General features: G+C 37.9%; 1 protein-coding gene and 1 long non-coding RNA gene across 5 annotated transcripts in view; one reads left to right on the top strand and one right to left on the bottom strand.

The window, feature by feature from the left end:
- Positions 1 to 17,006, bottom strand: part of SPAST (spastin) — a 59,299-nt gene that overhangs the window by 35,998 nt on the left and 6,295 nt on the right. Inside the window, exons 2-4 of one of the 4 annotated variants that reach the window (XM_032788664.2) lie at positions 16,671 to 16,754; positions 13,196 to 13,279; positions 6,918 to 7,013 (exon numbers count right to left, since the gene is read on the bottom strand). In XM_032788664.2, the coding sequence (XP_032644555.2) occupies positions 6,918 to 7,013; positions 13,196 to 13,279; positions 16,671 to 16,754 (264 nt within the window). Of the gene's footprint in view, positions 1 to 6,917; positions 7,014 to 13,195; positions 13,280 to 16,670; positions 16,758 to 17,006 lie in introns of all 4 variants that reach the window. The other 3 variants (XM_075064207.1, XM_075064208.1, XM_075064209.1) reach the window with 3 other exon arrangements.
- LOC142046598 (uncharacterized) lies at positions 7,034 to 13,075 on the top strand. Its single transcript, XR_012655592.1, has 2 exons — positions 7,034 to 7,467; positions 10,692 to 13,075. It is a non-coding gene; the product is annotated as an uncharacterized LOC142046598 (long non-coding RNA).

Raw genomic sequence — 17,006 nt, 5'->3', positions numbered from 1 at the left:
GTGTCCATTATTCATCTTAACTTTGGAAGGGCTACTGGATTTTTCTATCACATTTGTAAATTCCTCATACAAATTTTATCTAGAAGTAAGCTCAAGTGAGAAACTTTGTGGCACCTAGCTGTCAGTGGGACAAACCTTACGTGAACTATAGGCGTTGCCTAAACAGCCTTCCTGCACCAGAGATCCAACTTTTTACAAGTTACAGAAGGTCCGCAGTGGTTAGTGAAAATACTGCCAGGACACCTCGCAAGCAACAACATCTAAGGACCTTGAAAAATCCTAAGGGCTTTACCATAGTGATTAGGCAAGTCTTTTGAACTGGAGATATTTGGTCCAGACATTTATAAGTTGGAGATGTGTTAAGCTTCCAAAAATGTTGGAACCAGAATTAAGTTGCTAAATGTGTGAACTATGAGAAGATATGCTTGCATAATTGCTAAGTTTCTTGAGCCAAAACTCTTTGGCTTAAAAGTTCACAAACTCCATAGGCTATAGTTACAGAGTTATAAACTCAGAGCCTTAACTTTAAGAAGCATGGACTCCTGAACTGGAACTGAAGTCTGAGTATCCGTGAACTGATTATTTGTAGCAGGTTACTTCAAAATTAGCTACCCACCCATTATAAAAAAAACACTATACTATACTGTGTTATATTACAGGAAGGGGAAAAAACAAATCTGATTTGTTATTTAAGATATCTACCTCAAATGAGTTTAAAAAAATAACCATTAGAAGTCTTCTAAAAGTGAAGCCTATTTTCCACCTTGACTCAAAACAACTTACCCAATGACCAAACTTTCCAAACCTCTCCCCAGCCAAAAGATCAGATTGTCACAATTTTAAGTAGAAATGGCAGGTGAGGAGGATTGGGGCAGAGGGAATGGGGCATAAAATTGGAATCATCACTCTATCTACTTTTGTCTCCAGAAAACTACAAGCTCCTCAGGTTCACATTTTTTATACAGTACCTTTCATGCCACCACTCAGGACATTCAGAAGTCCAAAAGTAATTTTCTGTACCTAATAATTTCACATTTTCAACCCAGCATTAAAGCAGCTAGCCAGCTTAAATAAGATGAGTCGTGCAGTTGTAGCAGCCCAGGTTCCATGATGCCAGGCATCCACTTCAGTGGCTAATCCATGCCACCAGTTTTACTACTATTGTTATTCAATCTGACTTGATCAAAGCTAGCCTGCTGCAGACACAGCTCTGACTGCAGTGTAGATATTCCTGAAGTGTGAAAATCACATTTTCAACACAAATTTGGGAGAAAGGGGCTGCCTAAAAATTCAAAGAGTATATAAAAAAGCAATTTGTTTAGATCTCACGATTTAAGCCAATTTCATGAATTTTTGATTCTTGGGGTTGGCAATACAGCGATATGTATCTTTTGCAGAACAGTACTTCAGTTTCTTGTGCTTACCTCTATAAAATATCACATCCTAAACAGATACATTTTGCTGCATACTTGTGAATATTCCTAAAGTCCCAAGCAGCTTTTAAAAAAAACTACTGTAAGGCTGATTTTTGCTCTGTGGTGAAAAGTAATACTTTGCAACCCAAAAAGCTGCATGGATATACTATGTCACATCATCTTTTTAAGATGATAGACAAAGAAATCTCAGCATCTAGAGATGCCTTGGCAAGCTTCAGCTTTTTATATCTAAATTTCAAGAATGAGACACCAGATAGGCTAGCTTCAATTTGGAACTTGAATCACATACGTTATATACTGGCCTGGTTAACTCAATTCAGTAATTATGCCAATGGTAAAAAGTCTCCACTCTGCTTTGTTCCTGTATATCCTGTGTTTTTGCTACTTGTCTGTTCCTCATACAGCCCTAACACTGAAAATTTAAGTTGTAACAAGAAGGGTATAAAGATCTCTTGCAGTCTATGATATATATCCATCCAGCCCATCAACCCCCAGCCTGAATAAGCAGACAGCCAAATTCTGTCTGAAGATTGCGGTGCAAGCAACTGCTTTTTTGGCAATGAAATGGAGAACAAAGGCACCAGATTCCAAACTACACTGTATGAGGAAGCAGTCTGAGTACGATATAAGCTTTTTATACATTTGCCAATGAAACATGCAGTTGAATTACCAAGCCTGACAATACTAAAAATTGGGGAACAAAAGTGGTATTGGATTAGGAAGACTGGAACAATGTTCACTTTAAATGTGTTATTCAGCTTTCCTATTAAAACCAGTAATTCACTCATTTCAAAAAAGAATAAACCAACTTTTGTGCTTTTAACAGTTAAAAAAGATAGTTCTTGAACAGCATGTTTCTGCTTGAAAAAAGTTTATTAGTGTCAAACCACAGGAAAAGGCATTTTATTCAGATTTAAAATCAGTGAGTCAGCAATTCTAGTGAAACTCTGCTAACAAAATCATGACTATGCAATCTATTTCCATTTTAAAAGAGATCTTAAAGATTGTTTACGTGTACATTTTGATCCATCCATCACACTGGTATCTGGACACCAAATACAAGACTATCAAATCATTCATAATTATTAGTCCCTTATTCACTTGGAAGAGCTTTCACTGAATAGTCAAGTTCATAATAATATTCCCATTCAGTAAATGCACGCTCAGATATTTCAGCAACATCCATTCAAATTAAAAGACAAATGCAGGAACTGCTTAATTCCCTGAACTTCTCTTTAAGTAAGTTAAAAATCTACTAAGGCCTGGTCTAGATGTAAAAGTTTTGTCAGCATAACTATGTCAGTGTGAATTCTGCCCCCCCCGCCCCCCGACTGAAGAAGCTATGCCAGCAAAAGCCCTAGTTTTGCCTATACTGCACCCCCTCACACCCCCTCACACCCCCCAAAAAGGTCTTTTTTAAAAAAATCACTTACTCGGTTTGGGGAACTAGTTTAAGCTACACCAGTAAAAGGTATGTCTCCAGTAGGTGTCTTGCCAATAGATCTATCTGTATACCTATACTGACAAACCTTTTCAGGCACAAGCTAAAACTAAAACGCTGAATACCCAAACACTGTACAGGACTTTAACATTGAGTACATCAAGAACAATTGGACAAAAGTGAATTTCAGCATAGTTTGAGACCCAGGAGCAAGGCAAAGTAAGTACATTAGGAGTACTGCAATATTCCAATTAATCGCTATTGAAGCATATATCACATAAGGATTAATATTAAAATAAAACTACGAAGACTTGTTAAAGACTTGTGCCTGCCCTTGATAGAAGTTACAAAGTAACCTCTACTGCCTCCGTTTTTTATTACAACGTGTATCTATCACTATGGAACAATTTGGGTAGGTTTGTTGGAATCTAGTCTAAAGACAATAACAGGTACATTAGGTAACTTATTCTCCAGAGGTAAGTTTTGTCACAAGACTACTCCCTTCTACATTCTAGAGAGGTCCACAGATGCATCTATAAAATGACAAGCTGCACAAATAAGAGACAAGACATCAGGTGTCACAATAGTAAAGAATTTTATAAAAATCCAAGGGACCAAATTTTCAAAATGAAAAGTAGAGACATCTGAATATACATCGGGGGTATTTGGCCTGGGAGGTGAGGGTCAGAAACAGATTCTGCCACAGAGTTTAAAGATTGAATCAGAATAATAATGTTTTGAAAGAAAAACCTTGATGATACAGGCCTGCCAAAGAATAGCCATGAGAAATGCAGACAGCTATTTAGACAGAAGAATGGGCCTTGGAAGGTGTTTGAGTTTGACCCACTGTAATAGCGGCAACTGAAAAAAAGCCAGATATTTTAAGTCAAAGCACTTTTTAATTAACACTACACTTTTCTTGTTGTAATGGAAGGGTACGTGTAGGAAGGATGTTGGCAGGATGATTAACTGACTAACGCAGAACTAAAGACAGTATGTTTACAAGAATGCAAGACAAGACTGTAAGCACCACCTTATCCTTACCAACAGAACTTGAAAAATTTACCAGACATCTAGATAGACAGATACAAAGAAAAGGGTGGCATCTCCTCCAGCAAGGTCAAGAAGCAAAAACCTAATGAAAAGCCGAGATACCAGGAAGCAGCAGCACATTCGGATACCTCTCTCTCAGTCTCATTCTATATCCTATTTGGGAATTCTGTATTTCAGATCAGCCTGTGAGTAATAGAGGTCTGATAAATTTGAAGCTTCCCTCTTGCTGCAGAGGGAGAAGTAACTTTACCTTTGTTCCTTCCTACAGCCTCCTAGCTGCTGCCAGGAGTTGAAAGGGCCGGAGAGGAAGAAGAGAAAATGTCTCCATTACTTTACCCTACCTTACCTACCCTAGCCTATTAGTCCATGTCTTGTTACCTGGTGAGGCATTCCATTATCTACCTCTGCCACTGCTCATAGAATGGTCTGAAATACAGACGAGAGAGTGACTCTTCACTCCTTCAGGAATTTCTTTACGAAAGACGCTGAAGAAGTGGGGAGTATGAGTCTATATGAATAATCCACTGATCCCAAAATTTGGCAATGTAACTTTCCCCTTGACAGTGTTTTTTCTTTAAGTGTAAGTATCCAGCAAGGACATAATTTACCAGTTCAAATCTGTAACAAAACATTTCTCCATTTTCAGTAGCCTTGGGTGAAAAAATATCCATGGATTTTAATTAAACCATGTTGTTCACAATATGAAAGTTACCTGAGTACCTGGTGAACGTGAGAGAGATGTATATAACAGAAATAAGAGAAAGGAAGATCCAATGGCTAGGGGTACTATCCCAGGACTGGGGTGACCTGGGTTCAAGATCCTGTTCCACCACAGACTTCTTATGTGCCACCTTGGGTAAGTCGCATTCTCTGTGGCTCAGTTCCCATTTGCAAAAATGGAGATATAGTAGTTCCTTACTATAGGGATGTTGAGAGAAGAACTACATTGAAGGTTGGGAGGCAATACTAGAGCAACGGAGGTCAAGTAAGTACCTTAGATAATAGTTTCTCAAATCAAAGAATGGAACAAACATTTATTTTAATAAGGCATTTTAATAGAAATGAAGAGTTGTTAGATTGTGGAACTGTTATTTTTCTAGGCTTTAAGCCCAATGTGAAATCCAGTGCAATTCTGCTGTCCTCCACAACTTTTAATTTATGGTACCAATGAAGAGAGAAAAATGTACTTGTTTTTAAAATAAGATGACCTTATTGCAGAAGAAGCAGACTTCTCCTGTTTTGACTCTTGACTTGAAGGACAGGAGATAATTTGTACGTATGTGAGGAACTTTTGAAAAGAAACAAGTGAGTGCTAGAACTATTTCTTGCCAAAGTTAAAAACTGCCCAGTTATTAAACCTTTTTCTGGGCTATCCACATTAGAAAAATAGTGTAGAGAACTGAGCAAAAAACCAAAAGTGGAGCACATGAAAGAGAAATCAGCCTATGTTTTTTCAAACGTTGGGTAGGGTGTATGTATTTAAACTTGGAACCATCTGGATGCAGACAACCAAAGTTTTACTAGGCCATTTCATACTATCAGTTGTTAAGTTTGATTTAGTTATGAAGTTTTGCTTAAATGTCAACTTAAAATAAAAATGCAGACTTTTAAAAACCTCCATCATCATTCCAAACAAAGCCAAAAACAAATCTAACAGAAAAATTCCAGAAGACAATGTATTTGTTCAGACACACAAAATAACTGAAACGTATAATTAGTTTGTTTCCTTGTTTTTGTGTCTTATGAAGTCAAAAAGTGAGAGATTTTTTTTTAAAACAGAAAAGTGACCATATAGTTAGAATAATAGTTTGGGCATTCAAAGGCAAGTGAATTGCTGAAAGATTTTTTTTTTTTTTTTTTAAAACTCAACTGACTAGATTTCAAGTTGACAGTCACTTTAAGGACTGATTGCATACTAGTCTAAGATTGCTGTGCTCTGAGTTCTGTAGCCGAGTTTTGTTAATTCCATTGGTGTTTAACCTGATTTCACTTAACATGAATAATCTACACTGCATATGTATGACTAAATTGGGTTTATTGTTCTGATTACATCATATTGGTGGCTTTAAACATCCTTTTAATTCTTAACAGTTTATGAAATTCAGGAGACGTTTTGCTTCACATGTGTAGCACTTAAACTGGAAATACACTTTTTGTGACAATTTAGTATTCTTGGTACCATCACTTGGGAGAAAAGAGGAAAAAATCTTCTCTAACTGAAAACTTATAGTTAAAAATAGTAAGTGTTGCTGTTTTTTTACTTTAAGAGCAGAAAATATAAAATTTATTACAAGCACAAACTGACACTTAGTTAAAGCAACCTAATGTGAGTTTAGATCAGTATCTGTCCTATATTAAACAAAACAAAACAAAGGTTTTTTCCAAGAACATCTTATGCTGACTATCACCACAGTGCAATAAATTACTTCTAATAGGAAATGCCAGAAATCAAGAGCTAAGATTTAAACTTTAAAGTATGATCATGTTAAGCTCCTTTAAATACACAGCCACAAGAAAAGTGTTTTTGGAATCCTGTCTTTTGGACTTGTCTACAACAATATTTAGTTTATGGCAAGTTCATGTGCGACTCTACCCTGTACTAGCCTGCTGTGGACTAACTGTCTGCATGGATCCTGCTCATGTGCATTAACAGTTCGTTAATGCCCTTTGATCTAGTGCTCTTTGAAACGGAACTAGATCAAAGCACATTAAGGTAAACTCTTTTGGATCCTAACTTTTTGAAACCCTGAAAAGGAGCAACAAAGAAGGAGAGCTTTTTTGATAGACAACCAAGTACTGAAATATAACAAATAGCATTAACAAAGAGCCTTATGAGGATGGAATGTATTTCTACAAAACCTTTAAAACAGAAACATATAAATGTTAACAAATTAATGTGGGGCCAGGAAATTCAGTATTTTCCTTGCAACATACCAGAAACTGATAGACATCCCTGATTAATTCGGTGCTGGTGAAACCAAACCCACCTGACTGGAGATGTCCATTGCGGCATGCCAGGTTAGTACTGTCATTATAGACCTCCATTTGCGGCTTGGGAATTTGCAAAACTGCCTGCAGCTTCTCTATGCAACAAACAGAGGGGGGAAAAAGGACAAAACAAACAAATAAAAAACAAAAAATGAACCAATGAAATTTATGTACGCTGATCACATAGAAATGACAACGCCAGCTTCCATATACTTGATGTAAGGGTCAAAGATAAAAGAGATATTTCTATTTATGCTAACTACTTTATGAACCTAAAAACCCAAAAATCTGTGTATATGAAGTACAAAGCCATGAAAGCAGTTTTAAACTGGCAGTCAATCCTTGAATTAGTTAAAAGTAACCATTAAAAAAAAAAATCACTAACAGAGGATTTTTTTCCAAAGGCACTGCACAGGATTTATTATCTTGACTCCATCTGACATACAGTGGGATTTGTATGACAACCTCGTTCCTGGAAGTTTTCCATTAGGAGCTTGTGTTGACCATTTGCAAGTACTCTTTCACGCAATAAGTGGCTCACCGAAACAGGTATGTAAGCTAGTCCACATTTTACACTTAATGTGTCTGTAATAAACAAAACTTGTTTGACAGTTGCTAGTACTCAAATGAGGTAGGTGATTTCAGGATTTCAAAATGTGAATTGAAGTTTGTAGAGTTCTCACTTCTTAGGAAGCTGCATGTAATTTTTAAAAAATTCTGTAAAATACCCTTGTTTTTGACCAAGTCAAAAGTTTAAACTTCAGTAACATTTGAATGTGTTTCATGAAAATAATTTAAGATTAAGAGGAAGGAACTTTGCCACAAAAAAGGATGCCACAACATAATGAAGCTATTAGCAGTAAACAAATAAAACAAATAAGTCAATATATATATTTTGACAGGAGCCTTCCCTCAATCCCACAAGTTAAAAATATACATATTTTCTTGATAAGTGCATCACTTTAAGTTACTCCATGGCTCCCCTTTCTGCACTGCAATAGATACAAACTTTTGGTCCTAGCTGTTAAGGCCCTTCACAACTTTGCCCCTCCCTATTTATCTACCTTCCCAGTTCTCCTGCTCTGCTGATATTGCCAGTCTCAATCACCCATGTTAGCTTTCCCCAGAAATACATTTGTGCTCCGTTACCATGGTGATGGGCAAATGACTAAAACCCAAATAAAACAGAAAAAGTATAATTTGACTCCATCTTTATACATGCAACACCTTCCCTGAACCAATCTGAAAAGCCACTAACCTTCCTGTCTCTTTCTCTCTCTCTCAAAAAAAAGCAGCCACCCCATCACAATGCCTAAAAGAAACTGTCAGACAGACAGTTAGGTATAGTGCCAGAAGGGACTGCTAATTTTTAAAACTTATTCCACCTAGATAAACAATTCTTATTACTGTTTCCAAAGTCTCCTCTCCCTAACTCCTTCCAGTTGTTTGCTACCCACTTGTTCCATTTTGCCTTAAGGCCTGTCTATACTGGGAAAAAGCTGTGTGTCAGAACATACAATTAGAACTTTAGACACAACTTTTCCCTTTGTATGGACATGGGCATTCATTCTTAAAAGACATATTACTGGTAGGGGATCCACTAATTTAAAATAAGTCCATGTGTATATATATTATCTACATGTACACAGTATATACATGTGGTCTGTAAGATTCCTCATTTAACACCCCATAATAGGATATAGCCCCTCTCCCCCTTTTGTGGGGAGGCAAAGAGAAAGTAGCCACTTTCATTTGGGCTAATATTTAAGGTATGGTTTAAGATCCCTCTTCTCCTATGGCCTCCTCACGCCAGACCTCTAAAATATTAGAGGAGCTATACCAGCTGATCCCTAGACTCTACTTCTGGACCTGATCCTAAGCATTTTGCTGTAGCTTCCAGAATTTGGGACAAAGTGTTTTCATTTGGAGTTAACAAGATTTCCCAACTGACAACTGAACAGAAAAGAAATTTACAGCACTAGAGAAAGTGAAAGTATACTATTCTTTGCTTCTTAACAACGTACATGAAATAACAGTGCAAGTACTGTACTGTAGTTCTTCACTTCCTTTAGAGTCAATGTAGTTATGGAATCCCTTAAAAACAATATGTTTCCACTAGATAAGTGAGAGAACTCTTCTCCTTCCCTCTCGCCCCCCCCTCGAATTAATAGCTTTCCTCCTGGGAGATTTCCCCTTCCCATTTTAAGTGTTCACTCCCAAACAAACGAGTTAAAAAGCACTTGATTGAAGAATCTCTCTCTCTGGTGATGTATTATTCTGATAAAGCTTCTTAAAAAGTCAACAAAAACTGCAGTCTACTTTTTCCTTGTGACCAGCTTTCATTGTCCATCAAGTTTAATTAATAAATTCTTTGCTCATCCAGCCAGATACAGTAAACGTCTTCTAATTTCTTCTCATTTTGGTAACATTTAGCTCCGACTCCTAAGAAAGTAACATTTGTTCTTTATGTATCAGCCACCCAATTTCTTCAGTTTCTTAATTCTTGAAGCTCTGTTCTTGTACATTTCCCGTCTATGAACAAATATATTAAGCTTAAATAAAAAAGCTGTAAGACGCAGCAAATAGCCAATGCCATCACAAAACAGGGAGGCATATGTTTTACTCAGTAGGGAATGACTAAGTCACTGAACTTTTGTGCCTGAACTTGGCCAGGGTCTCTGCTAAAGGGGGTGTTGGTGGGAAGACATGCAATCTTTCTGCAGTGAATGGAGACAACACCCCTTGCTGGTGCAAGTGTCTTCCTGATGTCACATACCACCAATATCTTGTTGATCAGAGCTGAGATGAGTAGGATCCTACAGCATTTCCACCGGAGGAAGATCTGATCCACCACCTCCTAATTCAGAGACAGTTCTTGCAGTCAAAGTCAGTCTCCAAATTTATCATTCCTCCAAGGTAGGTAATATCAAGCAATGCCCTTATGTGACACTGCTCAATTCCAAACCTACACAGTTTCCCAAAACAGGAAGATCTCTCCTGTGCCTCTGCTTATGCAGAATACAATGGTCTGATTGTCAACTGAATTAGAATCGTCATTTGGGATGCAAGGTTTATGAAGCTCTTCAGAGCATTCATAAATCCTCCTGAATAATTGTGCATTGGCTGCCATTCCTAGACACAAAGTTCCTTGACTCCTTATCACATGTAAATTGCAGCCATGTATCCTAACCCAAAATACAATAATTTGTAAATTCAGCTTCTAGCCTAACCAGATATCCTGGACTGCCATTACAGTGATAAACTCAACTAAAAGAGAGACATTCTATATTAGCTTCAGTTTCCAAAAAGACTGAAGGTGCCACCTCTTAAATAGAGTGCCCAAAAGTAATCTAATCTCAAAACAAAGGCATGGATCACAAAGGCACAGCCCACACCCAGAATAAATGATCTCAACCTCCTGGCCCAAACGTAAAAAAAAGGCTATAACAGTCAATGCTTCTAAATGATTGTTTAAACAGCAGATAAGGATGCAACAGAACCTAGAGACAAACTCAAACAACAAATATTGGACAAACTCTTAAAAGGGACAGATGTAATCTGTGTCATTATCTAATTATTTTCCCTATACTACCAACATCACTTCCATCATATCTGAATTGAGTTTCAGCCAGGTAGCTCTCATCTGTATGTCTATCTCTACCATACACAGAGTAAAGCATTTGGTAGCTCTCACTGGGTCAGACAAAAAATTTAAAAGTAAGTGACATTCTGAAGGGACTATTTTTTTTTTCTTTTTTTTTTTTCTTTTTTAGGAACTTGGGAATTTCTAAAAGACTACTATTCTACTATGGAAAAAACAATATTTAGTCCCTGATCTTGCAACTGGATCTCTGCAGGCAGACCCTCAAGCAGGCATAGAGCTGCACTGATTTTACGAGGTCTCCTCATTGATGCAAGGGTCTGTCAGAACTAAAGGAATGGGGGCCTAAGATCATAAAGTGAAGCCCTTGTGACAGTTGCACGTGCAACCTTATGTAAGACTCTTTGTGCATCTCCATTACAGTATACACTTGAGTTACAATATCACATATTCCACAGTAATATTGCCTCAAGCGTGCAGGATTAATGACAGAAGTGACAAAAGCAAGGGTGCAACAGAAGTGAAGAAAGCTAACAAACAGTCTAACTGATGTCACCCAGTGATATAATTGCTTCACATTAAAGGTCTAACTTATGTAGACTTTAATTCTATCATTAATTTTAAAATATTTTAGGCATGATTCTGATCTTCACCACTAAGCAACAGCTCCCCATCCAAATTTTGCCCTCAGCTACACTGGTAAAATTCTGGAGCAGGTGCTCAACTACAGTGATGGGGCAGACATAAGAACCTATGTAGAATAAAGTAAAGCAATGACTTCAGTAGATTTGCACTGATATCACTTCAAAGACAATTTGAACTAGACTGAAACAAGGATTTACAAAAAACACCTGCCTCATTTGTTATTTACTTCTGCCACATTCATTCACCTTTTAGCCTGCACCCAGAATGAGACAAAGAACGTGTAAATAAAGATTACAATAAAACAAATAAAGTTGCAAAGTTAAGATTTTATGTACTCCCTTAATGTCATTTCCTGACTTTTGAGTGCTTAACTTTTGCAACCTTCATCTCCTTTTGCAGGAATATACGCAAAAGGGCACCCATGGCCAATATTCAACTCAGTTTGCTAACATATGCAAACTACCATAACTGGGGCACATCAGCGGCAGGTAACGCACACATGAAACATATACCATCAACTAAGAAACAGAAGTGATTTTGATTTTTTTAAAGCGTATTGTTACATCTAAGATGACTACATATGAAATCAAATTTTAAAATTTGTTTACTTCACACAGCTGAATGCACAGCATACAGCTTCACAGTTTTCACTGCTCAACTACATCACTGTAGGTGACAGCTCCTGCGTGGGCTCTCCCCTAGCCTCAAGAGGATTATTTAATATTGATGAGTTGCTGCTGTTTTGAGCCAAGAACGTGCACCAATCCAAGTAGCAACAGGAAACAGCAGTGGATACAGAGATACCGTAGATCCCTGCACAGAACCAGAGGTAATAGGAAGATAGGAAGAGAGTCACTTTCTTCCCTGCTGTAATCACTATACCAAGCCACAGAGCAATGGGAGCCAAGGGAAGTGAGAAACATTCATGCCTCAGACTCGTCATCAGGCTCCAAGAAGAAATTAGGATGCTTGCCTCAAATTATAAGCAGTGCTGAAGGTGAAAGTAAAGAGGTCTGGGCAGAGAATCAGGTGGGAGGGTGTCAGCCCAAACACATTTTATGGTGCTGCTTTCCAGAATGGGCATCTTCCCCTACTGCAAAAACTCTCAGAAAAACAAATCACCAGTAGAATAGAAAAGAGAAATCTTTTTAAACAGAATATTTAAAGCACTTTCTGCACATATTATTTAAAGGACGCTCTATCAGATTTTTTTTTATACAAAGTCAGTGATTCTCAAAATTACACAACATTTTACTGCCAATCACAGGTGTCAGCTGTATTGTTTTTGTAGAGTGTTCACATCCATTACAATGTTTCATAACATTTATAAGAGCTCAGACTTTCCCATATGTTGCTCCTGAAATGAAATGGTCTTAACCTTAGTAATTAAAGTAGAAGACGATGGATGATCAAATTACAGTCACAGAGGTTAAAGTTTTTAAATTGTTTAATCTTATTTATAAGACTGAATGACTTCAGTTATAGTACATACTGGGAATCAGATTGTTAATATAATTACCAGATTAATAATATAGAACTGGTTTAAATTGTAGTCAGTGCTTCCCGCAGAACAGAGTACACCTATAAGTTTCATCCAACAGAAATCCAGTACATTAAAACAGTATTTTTCAACCAGTGGGCTGTGATCCCCAGCAAGTCATGAAAGGCAATTGGAGGGTTGAAAGGTGTTGAAAAATATTATAATTTTAAAGTAAAGAAAATAAAATGTCCAGGGTAACTTCAGGATGATCAAAACCTTCAAAGGCTGTGCAGTCAAATCTACTAGTTGTATTATATGATATTTGTATAGTAATTGTAAGGCGCTCATGATTTTTTTTAAAAAATTCAAATAAGGGATCACCAACCTGAGAAGACTGAGAAACACTACACTACGCTACTACAAATTAATTTTTTTTAAAAAAAGTACAATTACTTTTGCTCTTCATTTTAAATAATTAAATATATTAAGTTAATGCGTTATCATGATCATTATGTGTACCAACTTTCAAAATTTTGAACAACAACTGGTACCTAGAAGCTGCAAACGATCCTTTGCCATAGCCAAATTCGTCATCATTTTAGACTGCAGACGTCGAGCTCGTTCACACTGATCACCTTAAGAAAGAATCAATATTAAAAACAGGAATATGTCAAGTTAACGTTTACAAAATGTTAAAATAATTCCTTCATTAAAACTGACATCTAACCTTTCCCTCTCCCCTCTGGTAAAGGAGAGGAGGGAAATAAAATGTAAACCTTAGTCAAAGATCTTAAGTTAAAGAAAACAACGCTGTACAAAATTGGCTCTGTTTGCTTCACAAACTGTATGTACAAAGCTGAAGACTCAAGTGTTGCAATGCATGTCTATGGGTATGTCTACACTATCCGCCAGATTGGCAGGTAGTGATCGATTTCTCAAGGATCAATTTATTGCGTCTAGTGCAGACACAATAAATCAATCCCTGATCACTCTGCCGTTGACTCCTGTACTCCACTGCATTGTGAGGCAAAAGCAGAGTTGATGGGGGAGCGGCGACAGTCGATCCCGCGTCATGAGGACATGAGATAAGTCGACCTAAGATACACAACTTCAGCTATGATAACAGTGTAGCTGAAGTGCAAGTATCTTAGGTCGATCCCACCCACCCCATCCCAGTGTAGACCAGGTCTTTGACACCCAAGCCAAGTTGGTGCATGCTATCATTTAGTTTGTGACGGTTGTATGCAACAATGAGGGAGACAAAGTGAAACAAGGTAAAGAATCAAAAAAATGAAGACGAGTAACCAAGAGGCAGGTATAATTTAAAGTCATTTCACTTCGGCAAAATTGAAATTTAAACTGAATTAATTGTGTCCCTTCACATTTCAAATCAGTAGTAATGGATTTACAAACATTACTATGGCCACTTCCTTAAAACAGAGCTCTCACACAGTTTAAAAGCTTCTCTAACTTCTTAAAGAGAACACAGCTCTGCCGGATGTTGATAGTGAAGGGGAGTACTTTATTGTTAACTAAAATCTGTTTTACTATTTTACAGGACAGGTACAGAACTATGCTTACTATAAATGATAAAATAGGAAATGTCTTCTGAGGTTGTCTCTCTCAAATAGTTGCAGTAATGGGCAAACTTAAGTTTTTTAAAAATGATTAAGTGAGCAGAAAAGCGTGGGAACTCTTAATGACCTCTGATGCATTACATATAATCTGAATAAATATTTTCACCAATTTTTCCTATACGACTTCAACAAAAGATCTAGGGATCAACCAATGAAATTAAAACACAGTAGGTTTAAAACAAACAAAAAGAAGTACTTCTTCATACAATGCACAGTCAACCTGTGAAATTTGTTGCCATGGGATATTGTGAAGGCCATAAGTATAACTGGGTTCAAAACAGAATTAGATAACCTCCATGAATTTAAATCCTTCAATGGATATTAGCCAAGATGATCAGGGATACAATACCATGCTCTGCCGGCCCTAAACCTTCAATTGCCAGAGGATGGGACTGGACCTCCTGAAATTACCCTGTTCTGTTTATTCCCTCTGAAGCATCTGGCACGGGCCACTGTCAGAGACAGTATATTGAGCTAGATCAGGGATTAGCAACCTCTGGCACATGGCTCACCAGGTTAAGCACCCTGGCAGGCCGGGCTGGTTTGTTTACCTGCTGTATCCACAGGTTTGGCCGATTGCGGCTCCCAGTGGCCATGGTTTGCCGTCCCACACCAATGGGGGTGGTGGGAAGCGGCGCAGGCCGAGGCATGTGCTGGTCGCCACTTTCCGCCACCCCCAATGGCCTGGAGTGGCGAACCACGGCCAGTGGGAGCCACGATCGGCCAAGCCTGTGGATGCGGCAGGTAAACAAACCAGCCCAGCCCACCAAGGTGCTTACCCTGGCAGGCTGCATGCCAAAAGGTTGCTGATCCTTGAGCTAGATGGACCATTGATTTGAGCCATTAGGGCTATTCTTATGTTTATTCACCATATTTGAGAACTGAAGCAGGTTTTTCCTTGGTAGTATGGCTTTACCTGACAAATATACAGTAACTCCTCATTTAACATTGTAGTTATGTTCATGAAAAATGCAACTTTAAGTGAAACGAGGTTAAACTAATCCAATTTCCCCGTAAGATTTAATGTAAATGCAAGGGGTTAGGTTCAAAGGAAATCTGGAGGGGGCAGACAAAAGGCATTATATACTGTACTGTGGTTGGGAAATACCCTTAGCTTACCCCACACAGACACAGCCCGCTACATGCAAGGATGCTAGGAAGCACCTTCGCAGCTGCAGCTTTCCCCGAGGAGCCGCAATCGGCCAAACCTGTGGATACAGCAGGTAAACAAACCAGCCCGGCCTGCCAGGGTGCTTAACCTGGTGAGCCATGTGCCAGAGGTTGCTGGGGGATGCTCCAGGCCTACCTCTTTCTGTAACTGCTCCACTCCAGGCCCACCTCTTCCCACCATCACTACACCTCCTCTCCAGAGCAGCCACATCCCCGCTCCTTCCCCCACCCCCAAGTTCTAAGCGCCACCGAACAGCTGTTTGGGGAAGTGCTGGGAGGGAGAGGGAGAAGAGGAACTTGTGCAATTCTCCCTTGTAAAGTCACTGCTTTTCCACAGAATCTTACAAGCAATGGACAGAGCAGGAAGGCAAATTATGTTATATAGGAGCAGTGCGCAACTTTAAAAGAGCATGTTCCCTAATTGAACAGCGACGTAACTTTGAAACAACATTAAGCGAGAGGATGTTAAGTGAGGAGTTACTGTATTTTTAAATCTCTCAAACATAATACCACCTACCCCTGTGAAAACTGTGTTGATGTATATTCAAATGTAAAATTCTAGAGCAGTGAAAACATAAACAAATCCGCAGACCTCAACTTAAATGGATCAAGTTGAAATTTATGCTACAGGAATGCCCAAATATTTATTAACTTTAAGAATATTTTGGTATTAAGTTTTAGATGGACATTTTCATGAGCCAAAATTGCTTTGGCTTTTGAACAGTCTTAATATATTTATTTCATAAAGCAGGACAAGAAAGATTAACATAGGAAAGGTTTACAAAATACAATGGTGTAAAATATTAAAGCATTAGAAAGCTAGAACAGAAATATTTGAGCAGTGGGTTAATCTTAAAACCCAAGTCGCAGGTTTTTTTTTTTATTATATACATATACACACACACATTATTTATATATATATATATTTTACACACAAACATACACATATATATACACACACATGCTTCTCCTACATGAAGAAAGTAAATGGAGATAGTTACCTATCTGTGTACCTACACTGGAGAGAATGTCTGCTACATTAGGAAACATTTTGCATGTGCTTTTCCACAATACTGTTCAAACCAACTAGGTTTATTCCTTATCCACTTACTTGAAGAACAAAATACAATGTTTAACTCTCCCACTTTCCTGAGAAAAATGCCAGGAATTGATATTTATCACTAAGGCATAAACTTTACACACACAAAAGTTGGCTTACCTTGACCAATAACTAAGACAGCTATTCCTTTCTCCAGTTCTTCAATTCCTTTCTTATACCATTCGACAGCTTGTTCCTTTTGTCCTGCTTAAAATGGAAATGGGCCCCTTACTTTCTGTAGGAAATTATAATTAAAGGAATGTTTCTACAAGATACACAAGATGGGTAATGGGCAAAGTTTAATTACAAATGTTGAGGAAAACGACACATATGAGCAAAGTACTGTTGAATAAACATTTTTAAAGGGACAACTTCACATCTAGTCAATTTCAAAGACTGAGTTAATAGTTTTAGGTGCTACATCTGCCTCTTTAGCACTAGTCTCAATCACTTTTT

Source organism: Chelonoidis abingdonii, chromosome 3 (genome assembly GCF_003597395.2).
Source record: "Chelonoidis abingdonii isolate Lonesome George chromosome 3, CheloAbing_2.0, whole genome shotgun sequence".
Taxonomy (NCBI): Eukaryota; Metazoa; Chordata; order Testudines; family Testudinidae; genus Chelonoidis; species Chelonoidis abingdonii.
Note: the sequence above shows the minus strand (reverse complement) of the source record. Positions and strands in the feature narration are given on the sequence as shown.